Here is a 17,120-nt window from a genome sequence, read left to right as displayed (position 1 = left end):
GCTTAAGAGGTTCTTTTAGTGGCGGAGGGGGATGGGGGGGGGGTGACCTCATTAAATATGGCGGGCGAGGCCGCGCTGAGGGCAGAGCGCGCCCTCACTCAAGATGGCGCTGGCAGGGCCCGGCGTTGGGACGGGCGGGGTCGCGCCCCCAGTAAAGATGGCCGCGCCCGCCGCAGGCGCCGGCTCCGCGTTTGCCCGCAGTTAAGATGTCGGGTGAGAGGGTCTGCGGCCCCGGGGTGCTGTGGGGGTGGTTGGGGGACCCGTGAGGAGCCCTGAGGCGGCTCTCGAAGCGAGGCTGGGGCTGCTCCGGATGCTGGCACCGCGGGCAGGACTCGCCCTGAACCGAGCGGCGGGGCCGGGTAAGGGAGGTGAGGTGAACCCCTCCCCGCTCTCCCAAACACCCACGCTATAGCACCGGCCCACCCGGCGAAATCGCACCTCTGGGTGTCCCCGCTGGTGTCTGGAGTTTGCTGGGTACTTGAAAAATACGTTGAAAAAGCCCATCAGAAGTCAGAGACGTGTTAACCCAGACTGGCGCATCCCCTGTCATCCAGGTGGGCCTGGTGTGCTGATGCTGTGTCCAGCACACCCACAGCAGCCGGATTAAAGCAATAATTTGAAAATCTTAGCCTATTTTCACATGGAACTGCATTGCTCTTTATTTCAGTTTTTAAAATGAATACTGAATTCCTGGAGCAGGCAAGCTTTTCAATCAGCATTTGCTCTTCACAAGGTATTTTGTGGTGATGACAAACCTTTCCCTATTCTCACTACCATGACAGTTAATTGTTTTTCTGTTGTGATTTTTTCAGGTTTCTCTGATGTTTGAAGGCATCACTTTTCCACTTATGAACTGCTAAGGGATCCTGGAGTGTTTACAGGAGATGGAGAGGTCCTTTGGATTAAACACACCCAGGAAAGGCAACACTACTGTCCCAAGTTTACATCTGCTCAAGAAGCATTTCCTGAAAAACAAATAGGGGCCCTGAAAACTGGAAGACTGAACCTAAAAAGCTGGAAAAGCAACTCCGAGATAGCACTGAGGAGAACATCATCACTACCCATCCCTTCTGGAAGTCTTTTGGGTTTTCTTGGGCATTATTTTGGTGCGTGGTGACTTGTCTGGAGCCTGTCAGTACCAAAGAAGGATTTGTCCCAGTCCCAGATATTCTAAGAATCCGTGGAAACGCGGATTTAAAACGTGTGGATGGCTGACAAAGAGCTCAGCCAGCGATGCGAAATATTGCCATCGAACAGCTTTTTGGGAGATTTCGCGTAAACTGAATTGGCAGCCCGGAGTTCAGCAGGCAAAGTATGCAAATGAAAATTGATACTCCTCTCAGCAACTGGAAGCGAAAGGGCAGGGCCGGAGCGCGCTCCGGGATGAACTCAGCCCTCGGAGATGGAGATGGAGGTGCACTGATGGGAAAAGTGCCCGGCTCTTCTGTCTGCGGCGCGTCCCTCGCATGGATAAATACACCACTCGCTGTTCATCACTGTCAGGAAAATTGTCACTTCTCACGAGCGCCACATTAATTAAAACTGAGAGGAAGGGCTGGGAAGCTGAGCTGAGCGCTCGGAATCCTTAGGAAGGGGGATGGAGCGGCGTGTTCTTAGCGCTCTCGGTGCAATTGCTGCCGCCCCGTGAAACGGAACGGGTGCCAGAACAAGGGGAAATCAATCTGAACTCAGGAGAAATTGATTTCCAAACCTCTTGTAGCCCTTACCCCATGCAACCAATGGGGCCGCGTAAGGTCAGCAGATGAGCTCGGGAAACTGTAACGGAATAAAAATTGTATTCATCGACTTTAATTTGACTCTTTTATGTGTGTATGTATATAATTTTAAGAAGTCAGAAAGCAGGCTAATGTACAGGTTTTAGAAAGCACACACAGTTCATGCAATTAATTTCAACTAAAATGGTGCCTGTTCACTATTTAGTGACTAGTGGGAGGAAAATTTTGCTTTTATTATCATCCTGGACAACCTTCTGTGTTGCAGAAGCCACAGTGACGTGGGGTGCTGTGGGGGGGATTCTTGCAATCCCTTCACTCCATATGAGTTTTCCTGTTGTTTTTTGCCATTCCCTTCTGTGAAGTGGTGGGGGCTGCGCTGCTGAGGCTGAGCAGAGCATATTATTATAAAAATATTTTTATACCCATACTATTTATACACACTTCACCCGAGGATCTTCACCCCTGTGTCCGAAGGGAACAGAGCACACCAAGCCGGCTCTATCCCTCAGTAGGGAGTTCAAAACATAGAATCACAGAGTATCACTCAGTCTGGACATTGATGTGCTGCAAATAAGCGAAAAACAAGCTTTCCTACAGTATTTACAGACGCGATTTGCCTTCACTGGGGAGGCTGGAGGCCAAACTATGATCCATAAGCAGGCTCAGGCTCACCTGGAAAACTGACTAAAAACTTAACTGGGGCTCTGCAGCACAAGCCCTGCACTTCCCGCGGCGGCCAGAGCCCGTGTCCCGCCGCAGCGCTGCCCCCGCGGAGCCGGGAGGGGCCGAGCGCCGGCCGTCCCTCGGGAGGCGGCTCTCCTGCCGCGCCGCCCCGGCTTCCTGCGCCGCAGGTGAGCCGGGATCGCCCCTCGCTTCCCGCTTCCGCCCAGGTGAGCGCCGGCGGCCATCCCGCCGCTCCCGGCATCCCGCCGCTCCCCGCATCCCGGCATCCCGCCCCCGGCGCCGCCCGCCCGCCCGCAGGTACCGCGTCCGCCCCGGGAGTGGCACGGATGGGGTGGGATGGAGTGGGGTGAGACAGGAGGGGGGCACGGACAAGTCGGCGTGGTGCGAGGGCTCTGCTGCAGGAGTGGATTCCCCTCCGGACGCGGCGGTGTGGACCGCCCGGTGAAATGTGCGCGTAAATATCTGAAGGGGATAAAAACCTGTGTTTATCTGTAACAAGTATCCCATCCCGCCAAGAGGATGGAGCCGGGCTCTGCCTGGTGGTGCCAAGCAGTAGTACGACAGGCAGAAACAGATGCCCAGGAAGTTCCTCCTGGATGTGAGGATGAACTTCTTTCTTGGGCAGGTGACAGAGCTCTGGGACTGACTGTCCAGAGAGGGTGTGGAGTCTCCCTCCCCCGGGGCATTCCAGAACCATCCTGTACCTTGTGCTCTGGGATGGCCCTTCTTGAGCAGGGCATTTGGACCAAATGACCCAACTGTTGTCACTTGGTCGTGTGGTCATTTGTTCCTTCCAACCTGACCCATCCTGGAATTCTGTGACCATGTCCAGCCATCTCCTGCTTCCAGAGCCAGACCTGTGAACAGCAGCTTGCCCAGTCTAGCCATGGCCAGGATACCAGCCTGCACTCATCCAGAGACCCCCATGTGAAAGCCCTTCTGGCACCAGGGACCTCGACAAGTCCCCGACACCCCAGTAAAGACAGGGCAGGGCTGTGTGGTTCCTGATGGCAGCCAAAGGCTCTCCGTGGCACTGAAGTCATCCTGGTGTTGTTGTGCAAACAGTTTCCATTGCTTGGAGAGGCTGGCTCAGGAGGAGGAGGAGAGGAGGGAAGTAGCACACCTGTTACAACACTTCCAGTCAAGTGCCTGTCAGTCTAGAGATTCTTAGCAGAGCAGGTTTTTACTTTGTTGACGGGTGGTTAATGGGAAAACAGTTCTTCCGCATTCCTTTTTAGTTTCTGACCCTTGGAAGTTCACGGTTCCAGATTTAACAGCTCTGTTCCCTGTGAAGTGATTTGTTACTTGTGTACACTGTCATCAAAGTACCTAGGATTTATTGATAATGACACTATTTAGATACTGGAAAGGAGTTTTCCATGAGAACAGGTTTCTGAGACCGTGTTTTTGCTTCGTGGAGAGCAGCTTTGGCATGAACTCTAACTTCTATTAGACAGCAGAGAACCCACACCGGTGCTTCCCTAGAGGCTGAAGTCCACAGGAATTCAGGTTCTGCTTGCTGAATTTACCATGCCTGGAGACTGAGTAAGGCTCCTCTTGATCTGCACCGAGACTGGAAATCACAGGTGCTGAGTACTGGGTTTACTTGACTTTCCTCCTCCTGTAATCACTAACCGTGTGTAAAACTCAACCTGCCCACACAGTATTTTTTTCTACTTTTAGCAATATTTAGCTGTGACCCACTGCGCCTTGGAGATGTGTGGTGTATCTATGTTCAGGTACTCACAGAAGAATTCAAATTTTTTTCCTTTTTTCAAGTGCCTGGAGCAGTCAGTGTGTGCTCGACAGCATTTTTGTAAATCCTGCAGCATTGCACAGAGCAGAGGTGGTTTCAGAGGAAAGGTGTGTATGTGCTATGCTTGGTCTGACTGAATTTTTCTGTACCGTATCAGTGAAACAGAGCATGACGTGTAGGACAGAAAAATATGCGTTAGAATAGTGTTTTTTCACAGTATGGAGTCGCTTGACGGCGTGTAACCGATAAAATTCTGAATATCTGAGGTTCAGCTGATGGCACGTTAGGACAATTTAGGATTAAGATCACACTAACAAATGCTGTTTTCCCTTGCTTTTGCTTTTATCAACTCTTAAACCGAAATTTTCCGAGTCAGAGGTCTCTGTGATGAGGAGGACGATATGCTCTGTATTAGTCACTCATGATAACAGGGTCAGGAAAAATTCCAACTGCATTAGTGCAGAAAGGTGACTTTGGATCGGGATGAGCCCTTTGGCTGTTCCTGTGGCAGGCTGCTGAGGCTGGTTGTGTTAGAAGCCTGTAAGAAATGGCAGCGCTTAGTTAGCACTTGTGGGTTTTATTTTCCCCAAAGATTCCAGCCAGGCTGAGTGGGGAGAACATCCCAAAAGGCCGGACTTTTCCTGCAGGGACGCACTTTGTTGGAGGCCATGTTGAAGGACGTGGGGCAGAGGTGGTTGTGAATGAGTGGGCAGAATGATCTCTGCTGGCTGAGCTGTGTCCTCTTCCAGACCCCAGCAGCCAAGCCCTCGATTTCCACCTTCCAGCAGCCCTTTGTGGAGGGCAGGTGTTTGTCAGGGCTGCCGACGGGATGTTGGGATGCCGTGTTCCCCTCTGGCTCTGGGACGTGCCGGGGCTGAGCGCTCCGTGTCTCCGTGCAAGTGGCAGACATCTGGCAGGGGGGTGATGGCAATGGAAGACTTAAACCTTTCAGCTCTTCTGATGACCCTCTGCTGGCACCAGCATGGGGGAATTCCTTTTTCCTTGCGCTGCTTTTGAAGAAGATCCAAGTCTTGGGATTCCGTACAAAACCTTCTGAAGCTTTCCCACTCCCTCGGATGCGTTGAGTTCAGCTCTCAGAAGTGAAGACAGTGGAACCCCAGATGGATGCTGTCCTGGGGTTACAAAATGCTCAACCTTCTGAAATTCATCATTTTCTCGATGATTTTATGGTTATGTTGGAAATGTTGAGCTGAGGTTTCCAATAAGATAAATAAGTGTGTATAGAAGCTGGAGACTGGAGCTAAGGAAGCGGGATGTGGAGTGCCTGAACTGGTTTTAACGGGACAAACCAAAGTGGTTTGGATCGTTCTTCAAAATTGACACCTAGAAATGGACTTTCTAATTTATCAGCTGTTTGCTGACACTCTGCCTGGACTTAGGGTGTGTTTGGAAAATGTTTAGTGATAAACTGTTTGGGCTCTTAAACATAGAGACCAGTAATACGTGGAGTTGTGAGTTTCTCTGGTGCCCAAAAGTCGGTCTTAGAGACCTGTCCTCAAACAGCCATGACTTGGAAACTCTAAATTAGTTTATATTTTCAGGGATCCCTTCACACCAGAAGGAGCTGTTTGCTATAATGTTTTTCCCCCCACTCTCTTATGGAAAAAGGAGAATAAAGAAATACTGAGCGCGGTTTTAACATATTGCACCCCCCCCCCCCAAAAAAAAAAAACCCATTAAAAAGCATCTCAGGAGGCCAGCTCGGATCATGAGGGGCCCCAAAGTGCTGTGTAAACTTGAACTGTTATTCAACCACCTGAGATCCACTTGGGCATCCATCAGCACGAGTAGCCTGCAGTGGCTGTTAGGGACACTTGGAGCAGCTCAATCAAGAAGCTGAAACTTTCTTTAGTCTTTTTTTTTTTTTTTTCCCCCTGTTTTGTACCTCCTTCTCCAGGGAACTTCTGCCTCTATGGAGCCAAGATCTCTCACCTATAATTCTTCTTAAATTTAAATCTCCAGTTTTCTCGGGTCAGTCCCCATTGCCATAATTGCTGTTGTTACACCCTCTGCAAGGGAAAAAAAGACTAATTTGGGGGATGGTTAGCTCAGTGGTTGGGGGCTGTTTTGGGCTGGGAACGAGTCTTTCTGGTGGTACAGTTTGGTCCTGCTGTGAGGTGTGGACGTGTCACCCCCTCCCCTCTTGTCCCCTCCTGCCAGTGCTGGCAGCTCAGAGCTGCCTGGGCACAAAGCTCACGCCACCAAAACGTGAAGGACTCTTTCTGAGTCTTTAGCTCCCTGTTCCAGCTCACTGTGGGATCAGCTGAATGGAAAATGGAAAGGGAAGAATAAATGCATGAAAGAGGGCTGGGGAGCTGGACCAGCCTCTTGGCTTTGGCTCTTGGGTGGGCACGGTGCTGTCAAGTCCTCGTTATTTCCTGCCATGCTGGATTTCTTCTCTCGGTTTAATCTTTTCCTCACCCCACTGCTGGTTAAAAGGTGTTTCAAGCCGCTTTTCCTCACAGGAGTTATTTTCCGTCCCTTTCTCATTTTGGTTCGCTCGCTTTCCTCTTTTAACTGCTGATGAGAGGTAGAAAAACAGAGGAGGGAAGTGAATGGAGGGAAGTTAAAGCGGGAAGAAAGAACAAATTTCCATATTCTTTGTCCTGATTTGTTAAGGTTCATGCTGTATTTTCAGTCAGGGAGGTTGAGTTTTGTCTTGTGGGTTTAATGAAGACTCAGGAGTGTGTAAGGAAATGGTGTTTTCATCTGCTCTTCAGAATCAGCTCTCAGCACAGAATCAAAGGCTGCTGTGCTCTTAGAAGTGTTTTACTTCGAATGGAAAAGAAAATAAAGCTGCAGCACTTCCAAATGTTCAGATGCATTCCTGAAAATCTTTCCGGGGGTTGTATGGCTTTGCTGCTTCAACTCTTGCTACGAGTTTGATTTAAAATGACCTCCTAAATCTGTTAGGAGCCTTGCAAAGCGACTCATTTTGGGTGGAAACCACCCAAACCCACTGAGTTCTGCAGGAATTCCTGCAGGAGCCAAAGCTCCTGCAAAGCACGGCAAAGGGGGCATAAATCTGAAATTGTGGTTTGTGACACACCTCCATCCACTTCTTTTTTCCAATTAGGTAAATCAACTTAACCCGACTCTGCAGGAGAAGGGAAGCTACTCACCTGCATCATTAATATTTTGGTAACCATAACAGTGTCCTCCCAGAATTCCAGATGTTTTCAGTGTGAGCAGAGACAGCGTCAGAGGCAGAGCTGAAAGGATCAGAGGTCCTGCTGGGAGAGAGCTCCTGGAATGTGCTTACCCTGGTGTCACGTTCACCAGAATGACCCTTGCTCCTCTTGAATTGCAAGAGTAAAAAATAAATAAAAAGCTTTTACACAGAGAGAGGGATATGGCTGGTCTTGCTGCAGAATAATTCCAGATATATTATTCTGAAATTACACACTTACATGCTGGATAGAATTAAAATTATGTAAATTGTGCTGGTAAATGGCTGACTTCTTTCAGAGGAGCTTGTACTAAGTGAAGGAATCTTGTTTGGTAGAGCTGCCCTGATAGATTTCAGAATGACAGGCTCCACATCAACTTAATAACGTGCAAGCAAGGGTACAAATTTATCATCTCTGCTAATTGCAAGTCTGTTGTTTTTATGCTGCCGCCTAGGCCTCAGCCCCTGTTGGAGACCTGTTCTGTTTGGCACTGTGGAGTAGCTTGATAAGGGATATTCCACTCCTTAAAAGCTTAATAAAGGATATTTTGCTGTTCATGTATGTAGAAAAGAGAAAAGCAAACACCTGCAGGAGAAGAGAACGGGCTTCCTTCGCCTGTTGTAAATCAGGCTGTGATTAGAACAGACCTTCCTCGGGAATGAGTTGGAACAGGGATTTAATATGCCCAGTTTTGGGCTTTAATTCTGTGCTGTCCCGTGAGTGGAGGGAACTTCATTGTTTTATGTGGAAACACAGAGTTTCACCTATATTTCCATCCAGCAGGGCTAAACTATCATGATAAGAATACTGATCAGGTGGAAAGTATCTTCTAAATAATAGGTAGATTGTAGCTCTGTGTGTATCTGTGGAGATCACAACTTTAATATTCAAAATAATTTGGTTGAACGTATCTGTGTCTCACTTTTCCTTTTCAGTTTTTTTTTTCATAACCTGCATTTTTATTCAGGTTTGGAAGAGTGGTTCGTATTCCTTCCTGTGTGTGAAAGCAAAAGCACGTGGAACAAGGAAAATTTTTTTGATATGCTGAGGCTATGTTGAGAGCTTTGTTAAATACTTGGGATAAACAACAGGGGTAGTAGTATTTTTTTATTAAAATCATTGTAGTTAGCTTAGTATTATTGCATTTATCAAATGTTACTGTTCTATTTAGATCTATCATTTATTAATTAGATTTATTTTTTTTTTTTAAACCTCAGCCAGGCTATACTGAGCAATTCCAAAAATACCCTTCAACATGCCCGAAAATCCAGCAGCAGGTACGTGGTCTGAAAATGATTCCTTTTGCTGAGCACTGAGCAAAGAAGCTCCATTCCTAACCTGGACTCGTTTGTGGTGCAGATAAGCAGCAGGTGCTGCAGATCCTGGATCGCCTGCAGGCAAAACTGCAGGAGAGAAGGGATTCCCAGCACCAGGAAAACCTGACTGTCCTACGGAACACCCTCAGGAGCCCCTTGTTCAACCAGATCCTGACTCTCCAGCAATCCATCAAGCAGCTGAAGGAACAAGTGAGTGCAGAATTCCTGTTGTTGGTGTGATGGTAACTCTGGGCCAGTGGAACTTGAATCGGGGTGTGTAGGCGTGCGTTAACGAGGGCGCTCTCGTTAATAAGCTGTAACGTGGCGTTAGTGAGTGTTGGGCCTCTTTTTCCTTCTGTGGAGCTGGTGTCTGCAGAGGCACTGCTGAAATGAGAAGTGGTTTTGCAACCAAGAGGTCGCGGGGCAACGTGCTTTGAAAGAGATGCAGGAGAAAGCAGGGTTGTGTTGGAAAAAAACATCTGCAAAAGACATCAGCTCCAGTGTTTGGAGTCCTGAACAGTGTTGGAACTGGGAACCTTTGTTTTTCAGAGGAGCTAAGTGCTGGTTATCAGCTCACTGGCGGCGTTTTTTTTTTTTTTTTCCTCCCTAAAACACAGCATCGCTTACTTCTTGCTAATTTTTTACAAGAATCCTTAACCTGCCTTGGGAAGCGTAGAAAACCCAGCCTGAAGATTTACCAAGCTCTGATGCAGCTGTACCCAAGCGAGTTTTAAAATGACTTGGCTTCAGCAGAGGTTGGAACTTGCGTGGTTTATAAAGCCAAGTGACGCTTGATTTTGTGGACGTGGGCATGGACAGGTTTCACCTTGCAGCTGAGTTAAAATCATCTTAAAACCAGGGATTGACCAGCAGCAATCCCTGTCTCTGCTGTCACTGTGCCCAGCTGGAATTACAGCAGGGTGGGTGTCAGGGGGACAACGTTGTCCCTTGCCAGATGTATTTATTGCAGATGTTCCTGCCTGGCTGGCCTGGTGGTGGCTGTGCCATTCATTATCCCTCCTTCCCAAGTTCCCAGAGGTGCTGCATCCCTTCCTTCCAAGGCCAGGATGCACGTCTGCATGCTATAAAAAAAATGTGTGAAAGTGCAAATGTATCTAAGAAGTGACTGAGGCGTAGTGCATTCAGAATGCTCGGAATTCTCGTATCTGGAAGATTCAGGCTTTCTTGAAATTCTATTTAAGCATGGGCAGCTTCATTCAGGATGGGATTTTCCAGTTTGTTATGTCACACTGGGAATATTTTTCATTTCTTCATTATCAGTGAGGACTAGGAGTGCAAGTTCTAACACTGATAAGGTGTTCAGTGGTAGTTTGTACCCTAGGCTCTCAGAATAATACAAACCAGGCCTCATGCTCCTGAATGACTCAAAATACCTGAATTTTTGTGCTAAAATTCTGTTTAGGTTTCCCTAACAGTTGCAGCAGTGCTTGAGAGCCTCTTTAGTGTTTGGTGCTTTTGCACTTGTTTCTGGAATACCAAGGTGAAAAGAGGATAATGGGGCACGGGCAGGGGAGAAGCATGAAAGAAACAGAGGAAAATGCGTGGAGTAGAAACACAGCTGAAACATTCAGGGAACTCCTGAAAAACAGTTTAAATTTGATATGGTAGCTTGGTCACAGATTGTATATTAACACTGCCTGATTTATACAGGTATATTGGTATGAATATGTATATATATATATTCATTTGTGTGAATGGGCACATATGACCACAGGTATTTTTGCTCCTTGGGCAGCCTGCACGTAAAACGGAACTCGTGGAAAAACCCTTCTTTTGTTTTCGGTAGTTTGCCCACACCTTCGTTCCTTTTCAACAGCTCAGTTACATGCCTCCTGACCGCTCGGTGGATTTTGATTTTACCAAGAGGGGGCTGTTGGTGTTCGCTGACAAATCAGTCACTGCTGGGACACCCTGCACTTCGCCTGGACCCAAAGCACCAGCCTTCACCCCAAACCTGGGAGTTAATGAATTTAACACGATCATCCAGCAAATGGCAAAGGTAAGGCTCTAAGGTTTAGTGAACCAAACTTTTTTTTTTTTTTTTTTTTTTCATTTTGGAGCATTTCACGCTGTTTTTGTTGTTGTCTGGAAGCGTGCTGCCTCCTAACCAGGAGAGAGTAGAAGTGTTGAGAACTTTTCCCTGTGGAAGAGAATGTCACCAATAGGAAGTGGCTTGGTGGCTTGTTTTGTTGTTTTTAACTTCCATTGCCAGTTTTCTGTTTTACTTTCTACCAAACACACCAACGTAATAAGGAAATTTCAGCTGCCAGGAAACATTTTTTGGTATTTGATGACACTTAATTGAAAATGGACATTTTCAGCAGAAGCTTGTTTTGATGGAGGCACTTGTTTACCAAGTGCATTTTTAAATTGGAAATGTACCAGCTTTATTAACAGTGCAAAGGATTAAAAAAATTGGCACGTAATATTTTATTTAACTCTTTATTTAGTATGTCTTAACTTTGCCAGACAGATGCAGAGGTACCAAATTCCCTAAGAATTCGTACAGGTGCAGAAATCCACCCACGTGGGATTGGCATTTATACCATGAATGTATTGTTCTGTGTTATTTTGAACCATTAATTTAATTGGTTAGTCATGCCTTTCTATATTAAGTAACTGTTGCTAATTGACTACCTTAATGTAGCTGTAATATTTTGAGCATTACTCTTCTCATTAGTGTGTCATTAACTCATCAGAGATGAGATTTAGCAGTCAAGGCTGCATGTTATTTGGAATGCAAGAGCTGTGATAGCAGTGCATTCTCACAGTAATATTTCCCGGTAAACAACCCCAAAAATCTTGTATTAGAACTGAAAAACAGTTGCAAAAGCAAACTTTGTTTTGGCTTCAAGTGTGAAGCTGCAGGGAGGGGTAGGAAATTAATTTCTTTACTTAAAAGCCGCAGTCTTTTGAATGCACACCTAAAAATCAGCATTAAAAGCAAGGGGAGCCAAAAGACAAGTAATTTAGTTCAGCTATACAGCATTTCCAGAAATCCCAAATATATTGCTCTAGACAGCACTTCGTTCATAGTTTTCATCCACTTTGGAATTCATCTCATAATGTGAATGAAGTGTGAAAGCAGCTCTTAAATTCCCTGAGGTTTCAGAACCTCAGAGTGCTTGCATATCCAATACATTGCTATATTAAAAATAATAAATGGAGGAGCTTTTATAGAAATAACATACTCGCTATTTTGCCTTTGTTTAGTCTTAGGAGGAGAATAATTCTCCCAGTGTTCATAAATTTAACACTAGCTCATTCTATTGCATTGAAAATTAGTAAATCATTTTATTTTCTCTTTTATTAGGGAAGACAAATAGAATCAATAACGATTGATAAACCTTCTGTTGGTGGTCTCGGGTTTAGTGTGGTTGCCCTTAACAATCCCAGCCTGGGAGAAGTTGGTATCTTTGTCAAGGAAGTCCAGCCAGGAAGCATAGCTGACAGGTGAGATCTTCATAATTGTGGTGGAAAATTGTATTTTCCATGAAGGGAAAAGTCATGACCTTCACGTTGAAAAACTCTGTCAGAATAACATGTTTGTCTGGGTTATCTGGTGGGATATTTTGGTGGTGCTATCTTGAATTCTGGCTTTTCAGCTAGAAGGGACTCATGTTTTGAGGATCAAGTTTTCAGATGAGTTTTAAATATCCAAGCCATTCATAAATGGAATTTCCAGAAATCATGACTCACTTTAGAGAATCTTGAGCCCTGATTAAAAAAACAAAAGAAAACTCAGAAAAGAATACAAAGAAAATAGAAATTAGATTCCGTTATAATTTTTGTGCATTGTGTCCCTGGAAGATTTTTTTTTTCGCCCCCCCCCATTTTCTTTTATTTATGTGCCTCTGACAATGCCCTATTTATAGTTGGTTTTGCTGTTTGTTTCCTGTGTAAATTTAGATCCACTCCTCCCGACAGATCCCTGCACAGATGTCATCATAGAATCGAGGCTTCAGGCAGTTTCTTCCTGTATTGTCTGTGGGTTTTCACCCAACAACAAAAGACAGAGCAATCCTTTAAAAATAAAATGCGATTGTAAAACCATGAGAGTTGGCACGAGACAAATGCAGAGCTCGGAATTACGTTTCAAGAAAATGTGTCTAGATTTCAAGTCACTGGTGTCACTTTTTAAATAACACATGTCAGGAAGTGCCAACACAGGATGACAAAAAGAGTGGGGAGAGGTTGGAATGATAATGGCGATGGGCCCACAGAGAACACAGCAGAGAACACTTAAAGAAAAGCATATTAAGGCTCTTTCAAAGTGGAGACAGATGGACTGATCCGGATGTCAAAGGAGGGTGAATATCTCACTTTAGGATTTGATGACCTGCTGCTCACTTTCTTTGATGAGAGAATCTGAAATATGGTTAGTGCTCGAAGGAAGTGATTTCTGGGAAACATCTTAAACATGGCACGACAAAAAGGGAGTTTCAAACGCCTTAGTTAAGATGTGCAGTTATATTGTTTCGGAGTTTATAAATTTCCCCAGCATGCTTCCCGTTTTGCTTCTGAGACAAGATCTCCTGGAGACTTTTTTGGATTCCTACAGAGCTTTGAAGGCAGTGTCTGTCTATGTAACAGTTTGGTCTCGTGCTCAGAATGAATATTTAACAAAGGAGATGAGTGATGGTTTCTCTCTTGTCACAAATCTAAATTCATCACTGGGGTGAATTAACTGTGAAATTTATATTATCTCAAGGTAGCGACTGAACTGTGTGTTGCTCCAAGGAAGTTTCATGTCTGAAGCTTGATACTATAAATTTTAAGTAAAATATAAATATGCAGCACGTCAATCTTTAGATTAAATAGTGGTACAGAACAGCATCAAAGCCCGAGTTGTGGGCTCTTAGAGATGGCATCACGTCGTGCTAAACATAACGAAGAATAGTTCCTAGTTTATTGTGTAACTACAAAAACTTCTGCTTTGCAGTTCAATATCATCAAGAAAGGATAAGGGAGTTGCAATTAAATTTTGAATAGAAGGAAAGTAAAGAATTGAGCAAATTTCTGTACCACGACAAAGCTGAAACAAAATGTGTCCAGGCAGTTCAGAACAGTGGATTGAATGTAGAGTGTAAGCTGGAGAAGGCACCCTAATAAGCAGATTTTTAAAATACATAAACATTGAACCCTGCAGGAGTGCGTATTTTGCGCGTTCGCGTTTCGGTTACGCGAGCCCGATGTGAAGTCACTGCGCCGCGTTAAAAAAATTGCTTTCAATGTTTTGTTAAGGGATCAAAGACTGAGGGAAAACGACCACATACTGGCCATTAATTGCACGCCATTGGATCAGAACATTTCCCATCAGCACGCCATTGCCCTCCTCCAGCAATCCACAGGATCCCTGCATCTGGTGGTGGCTCGGGAGCCGCTTCAAGGGAACAGCAGAACTGCCTTATTAAGTGATGTAAATCCACCTGAGACTGTGAGTTGTTGTAACGCTGTCAAAATCAGATTTTGAGCTGGGCTGGGTTTAGTTTTTTGGAGGGTTTTTTTTGTTTGTTTGTTTTTTTTTCCTCCCCGTGGTTCTCTAGTGTTTGTGTTAGCAACTTTTACATCGAGGGATTTTTTTTCTTTAATCACATTTTAGATGCAATGACATTTCATTTCGACTCGCCGTGCAGTAAGCGCAGAGCTTCCATCGCAAAGCTGTGTGGAGTTGTCACAAAACAGATCCTGGGTTTTTATGGGGTGGCAGAAGCTTTAGTAGATCACCATATTCTTACCAGCAGGGTCTGTTCAGCGCAGGCTGGATGAAGCATTTTATGAGAATACCCAGCTGAAACCTACTTGTGCTCAGCAATTAAAGATGCTCTGATTACCTCTCAAAAGAGAGCAAACATAACCTGCCGTGGACACTGCTTGAAACAGCCCAACCAATTTAAACTGGCACTGCTCACACCAAAAAGCCTTGTCTTTGTTTTAAAAAAACAAGCACAATTTATCTGTTAGAGAACCTCTCAATCCCTGTTTATTTATCAGCTCGTTTTGTTTGGTTTTTTGGTTTTGTTTGGTTTTTTTTGTTTGGTTTTTTTGGGGGTGGTTTTTTTTTTTTTTCCATCTGCAAATTTCAGTGATTGGGAAGCCTTTTGTTTTTGTGACAAAGGAGAGCTTGTCACTGGGACATGTAATAAACCAGGGCTGAACTTCCATCTGTGTTGCACCCATATGGTCCAGGTGGCTTCCCTGAATTCGGTCAAACAGCACACCTAAATCCAGGGATTGCAAAACTGGAATCCAAATTTATTGTGCTGGTAGATTTTGATGAAAATCTGGGTAAAAGCAGTGCTTTTCCTTATTCTTGGTAATTATTTCCCTCATGATTATTACAGAGGTAGTGAAATCTGAAGGTTTTAGTGGATAATCAATATTGTTTATTGCGCCGAAAATTTTAAAGAATTAAATTTTAACTGCCTTTTCATTGAAAGATCTGCACTGAACAGACTAACAAAATAAAATACAAATATATATCTCTGAAGGGGGTCTTTAAACTTATTTTATGATATTTAACTGGCTTTGGCAAAGATTTTCAGCATGCTAATAAATCCTTTATTCGCAGAAGACTTAAATCTGCCTACTTTTGCTCCAGTTGGGCCTGTATGAGATATTAATCTGACAGAGACATTGGCTGGGGTTGTGTTGCTTAACAGCTTTGTTATTTTCAGATTGACTTGTAGAACATAAGGTCACGGTACGGTGTAGCTTAGAAATTTTGCTTCCAATCCAGTACGGCAGAATATTGTGCTGTGCTGTTAATTCAGTGCTGGATGTTCAGAGTGCATAAGTGAAATAACAGAAATAAGAATTTGGGCAACGCCGAGTGAGAACTGGGCCAGTGCAAGCTCCTTGCCTCTTGTTTTTCCCTCTTGTTCGCAGCGCTCTGGATTTATGAAAAACTGAAAGGATACTTTTCATTTTGGCCGGGGGGAAAAAAAAAAATCTTAAAATCGCTTTTTCTTAGTCAAGCTTTTTTTTTTTTTTTCTTTTTCCCCCCTGGTATCCTGTTATCCCAAAAGCAGAGGACAGAAAAACGTGTGTTTAAAAACAGACGAGAAATCCCACGGGCGTGTTTCTGAGGAAGTGGAGCTGAGTGAACAAAATCCCAGAGATCTCCCAGTACGAGGGGTGGAGACAGAAAATTGGTCTGATTAATTCTCCTCGTTCCCGCCGCACGTGAAAGCGAGGAACGTTAATGATGGTCCGAAATTAAAATCTCCCTTTTTTTTTTTTTTTTTTTTTCTTTTTATTAATTGCAGATTCGCTGGGGCCACGTTGAAGACGTTGAGCTGATTAACGATGGTTCAGGATTAGGCTTTGGAATTGTAGGAGGAAAGTCGAGTGGAGTAGTTGTAAGAACAATTGTTCCTGGGGGATTAGCAGATCGGGTAATTTGTTATATTATGTCACTTCTTGTTTGATTGCAAAGTACAATTAACCGCTTTTGACAGTCTTAAAATAAACTAATATACTTAAACAAAAGGAAGCTGGCAGCATCAAAGTCTGAATGCCAACACATGTTTCATAAATAAATACCTTGAAGGTATGATTGAGGAAAAAGTCAGCACCTGATGTAAATTAAGTTGCTTCTCAGACGAGCTTTGGCTCTTGTAACATCGTTGAACACGCAAAAATTCCGAGAAGTTGCCAGATATTTTTAATACTTCTGGTATTTTCAGCCATTGGTCGGTCTGGGGCAGGACAAACACTCTGCAGAATTTGGCCCATTTTGCAGCATCTATAGGGACAAACTCTGCGAGTGAATTGTCAGGCAAGAAAATCTGCCCTACCAAAGTCACTGCGTTGCAAGATTCAGTTTAGAGATTGAAAATTTCCTGTTTTCAGTGAGATTCAGTCAAGGGGGGGTTGATCCCTGCCTTGCAGCCTGACCAGTTCAAGGAGACACTCTGGTTTGGTGCAAAGCCTTCTGGAGTTGCACAGGCACAGTTTGCACCTTCGATTGTTTCCCTTCAGAGACTGGGTGAGGAGTGTTGCTGCATTTCAGGGGTAGAACACTTGCAATAGCAAAACAAATTCAGATTTTTAAAGGGAATTTGGTCACGGTGAGTTACACTGTCTGGGGACTGGAGCCCTTGCAGACAAAAGAGAGAGGCAAAAGTGCTTCCTCTGGTACAGGATGGAATTAAAAGCTGGAAATTTGGAGAGCTTTACTGGAAAATGTTGGCTTTTTCTTGCCTGTATCCCTTCTGAACCTGCCGCGTATAAATGAGTACTTTTTAATTTTTGTCTAACACCTGTTTTGCTGTAAGGAATAAAGTGTTTTGGCTACCAATGAAGCATGTAAGCTAAGAACTCACCACATCATTCTGAGCTGAATGAGACATCATTAAGAACATGTGAAATAATGAGGCATGTACATGTTAAAATTGGATGAGTTTGTAAATGA

At 44.7% G+C, this 17,120-nt stretch overlaps 1 protein-coding gene and 1 long non-coding RNA gene across 4 annotated transcripts in view; both read left to right on the top strand.

Annotated features, from left to right (window-relative positions):
* Positions 1-150: 150 nt before the first annotated feature.
* LOC120756713 (uncharacterized) lies at positions 151-1,812 on the top strand. 2 transcript variants are annotated; one of them, XR_005702215.1, is made up of 2 exons: positions 151-359; positions 813-1,812. It is a non-coding gene; the product is annotated as an uncharacterized LOC120756713 (long non-coding RNA). The 2 variants fall into 2 exon arrangements; XR_005702216.1 differs by having other exon boundaries at positions 220-368.
* Positions 1,813-2,570: 758 nt separating this feature from the next.
* PATJ (PATJ crumbs cell polarity complex component) overlaps positions 2,571-17,120 on the top strand; it is a 141,320-nt gene continuing 126,770 nt past the window's right edge. The window contains exons 1-7 of one of the 2 annotated variants that reach the window (XM_040072877.1): positions 2,571-2,717; positions 8,585-8,644; positions 8,727-8,893; positions 10,521-10,703; positions 12,018-12,157; positions 13,949-14,141; positions 15,973-16,101. In XM_040072877.1, coding sequence (XP_039928811.1) covers positions 8,623-8,644; positions 8,727-8,893; positions 10,521-10,703; positions 12,018-12,157; positions 13,949-14,141; positions 15,973-16,101 — 834 coding nt within the window. In that variant the 5' untranslated portion in view covers positions 2,571-2,717; positions 8,585-8,622. The remainder of the gene's footprint in view (positions 2,718-8,584; positions 8,645-8,726; positions 8,894-10,520; positions 10,704-12,017; positions 12,158-13,948; positions 14,142-15,972; positions 16,102-17,120) is intronic. The other variant, XM_040072880.2, reaches the window with a different exon arrangement.

This window comes from Hirundo rustica, chromosome 9, assembly GCF_015227805.2.
Source record: "Hirundo rustica isolate bHirRus1 chromosome 9, bHirRus1.pri.v3, whole genome shotgun sequence".
Classification (NCBI taxonomy): Eukaryota; Metazoa; Chordata; class Aves; order Passeriformes; family Hirundinidae; genus Hirundo; species Hirundo rustica.
Note: the sequence above shows the minus strand (reverse complement) of the source record. Positions and strands in the feature narration are given on the sequence as shown.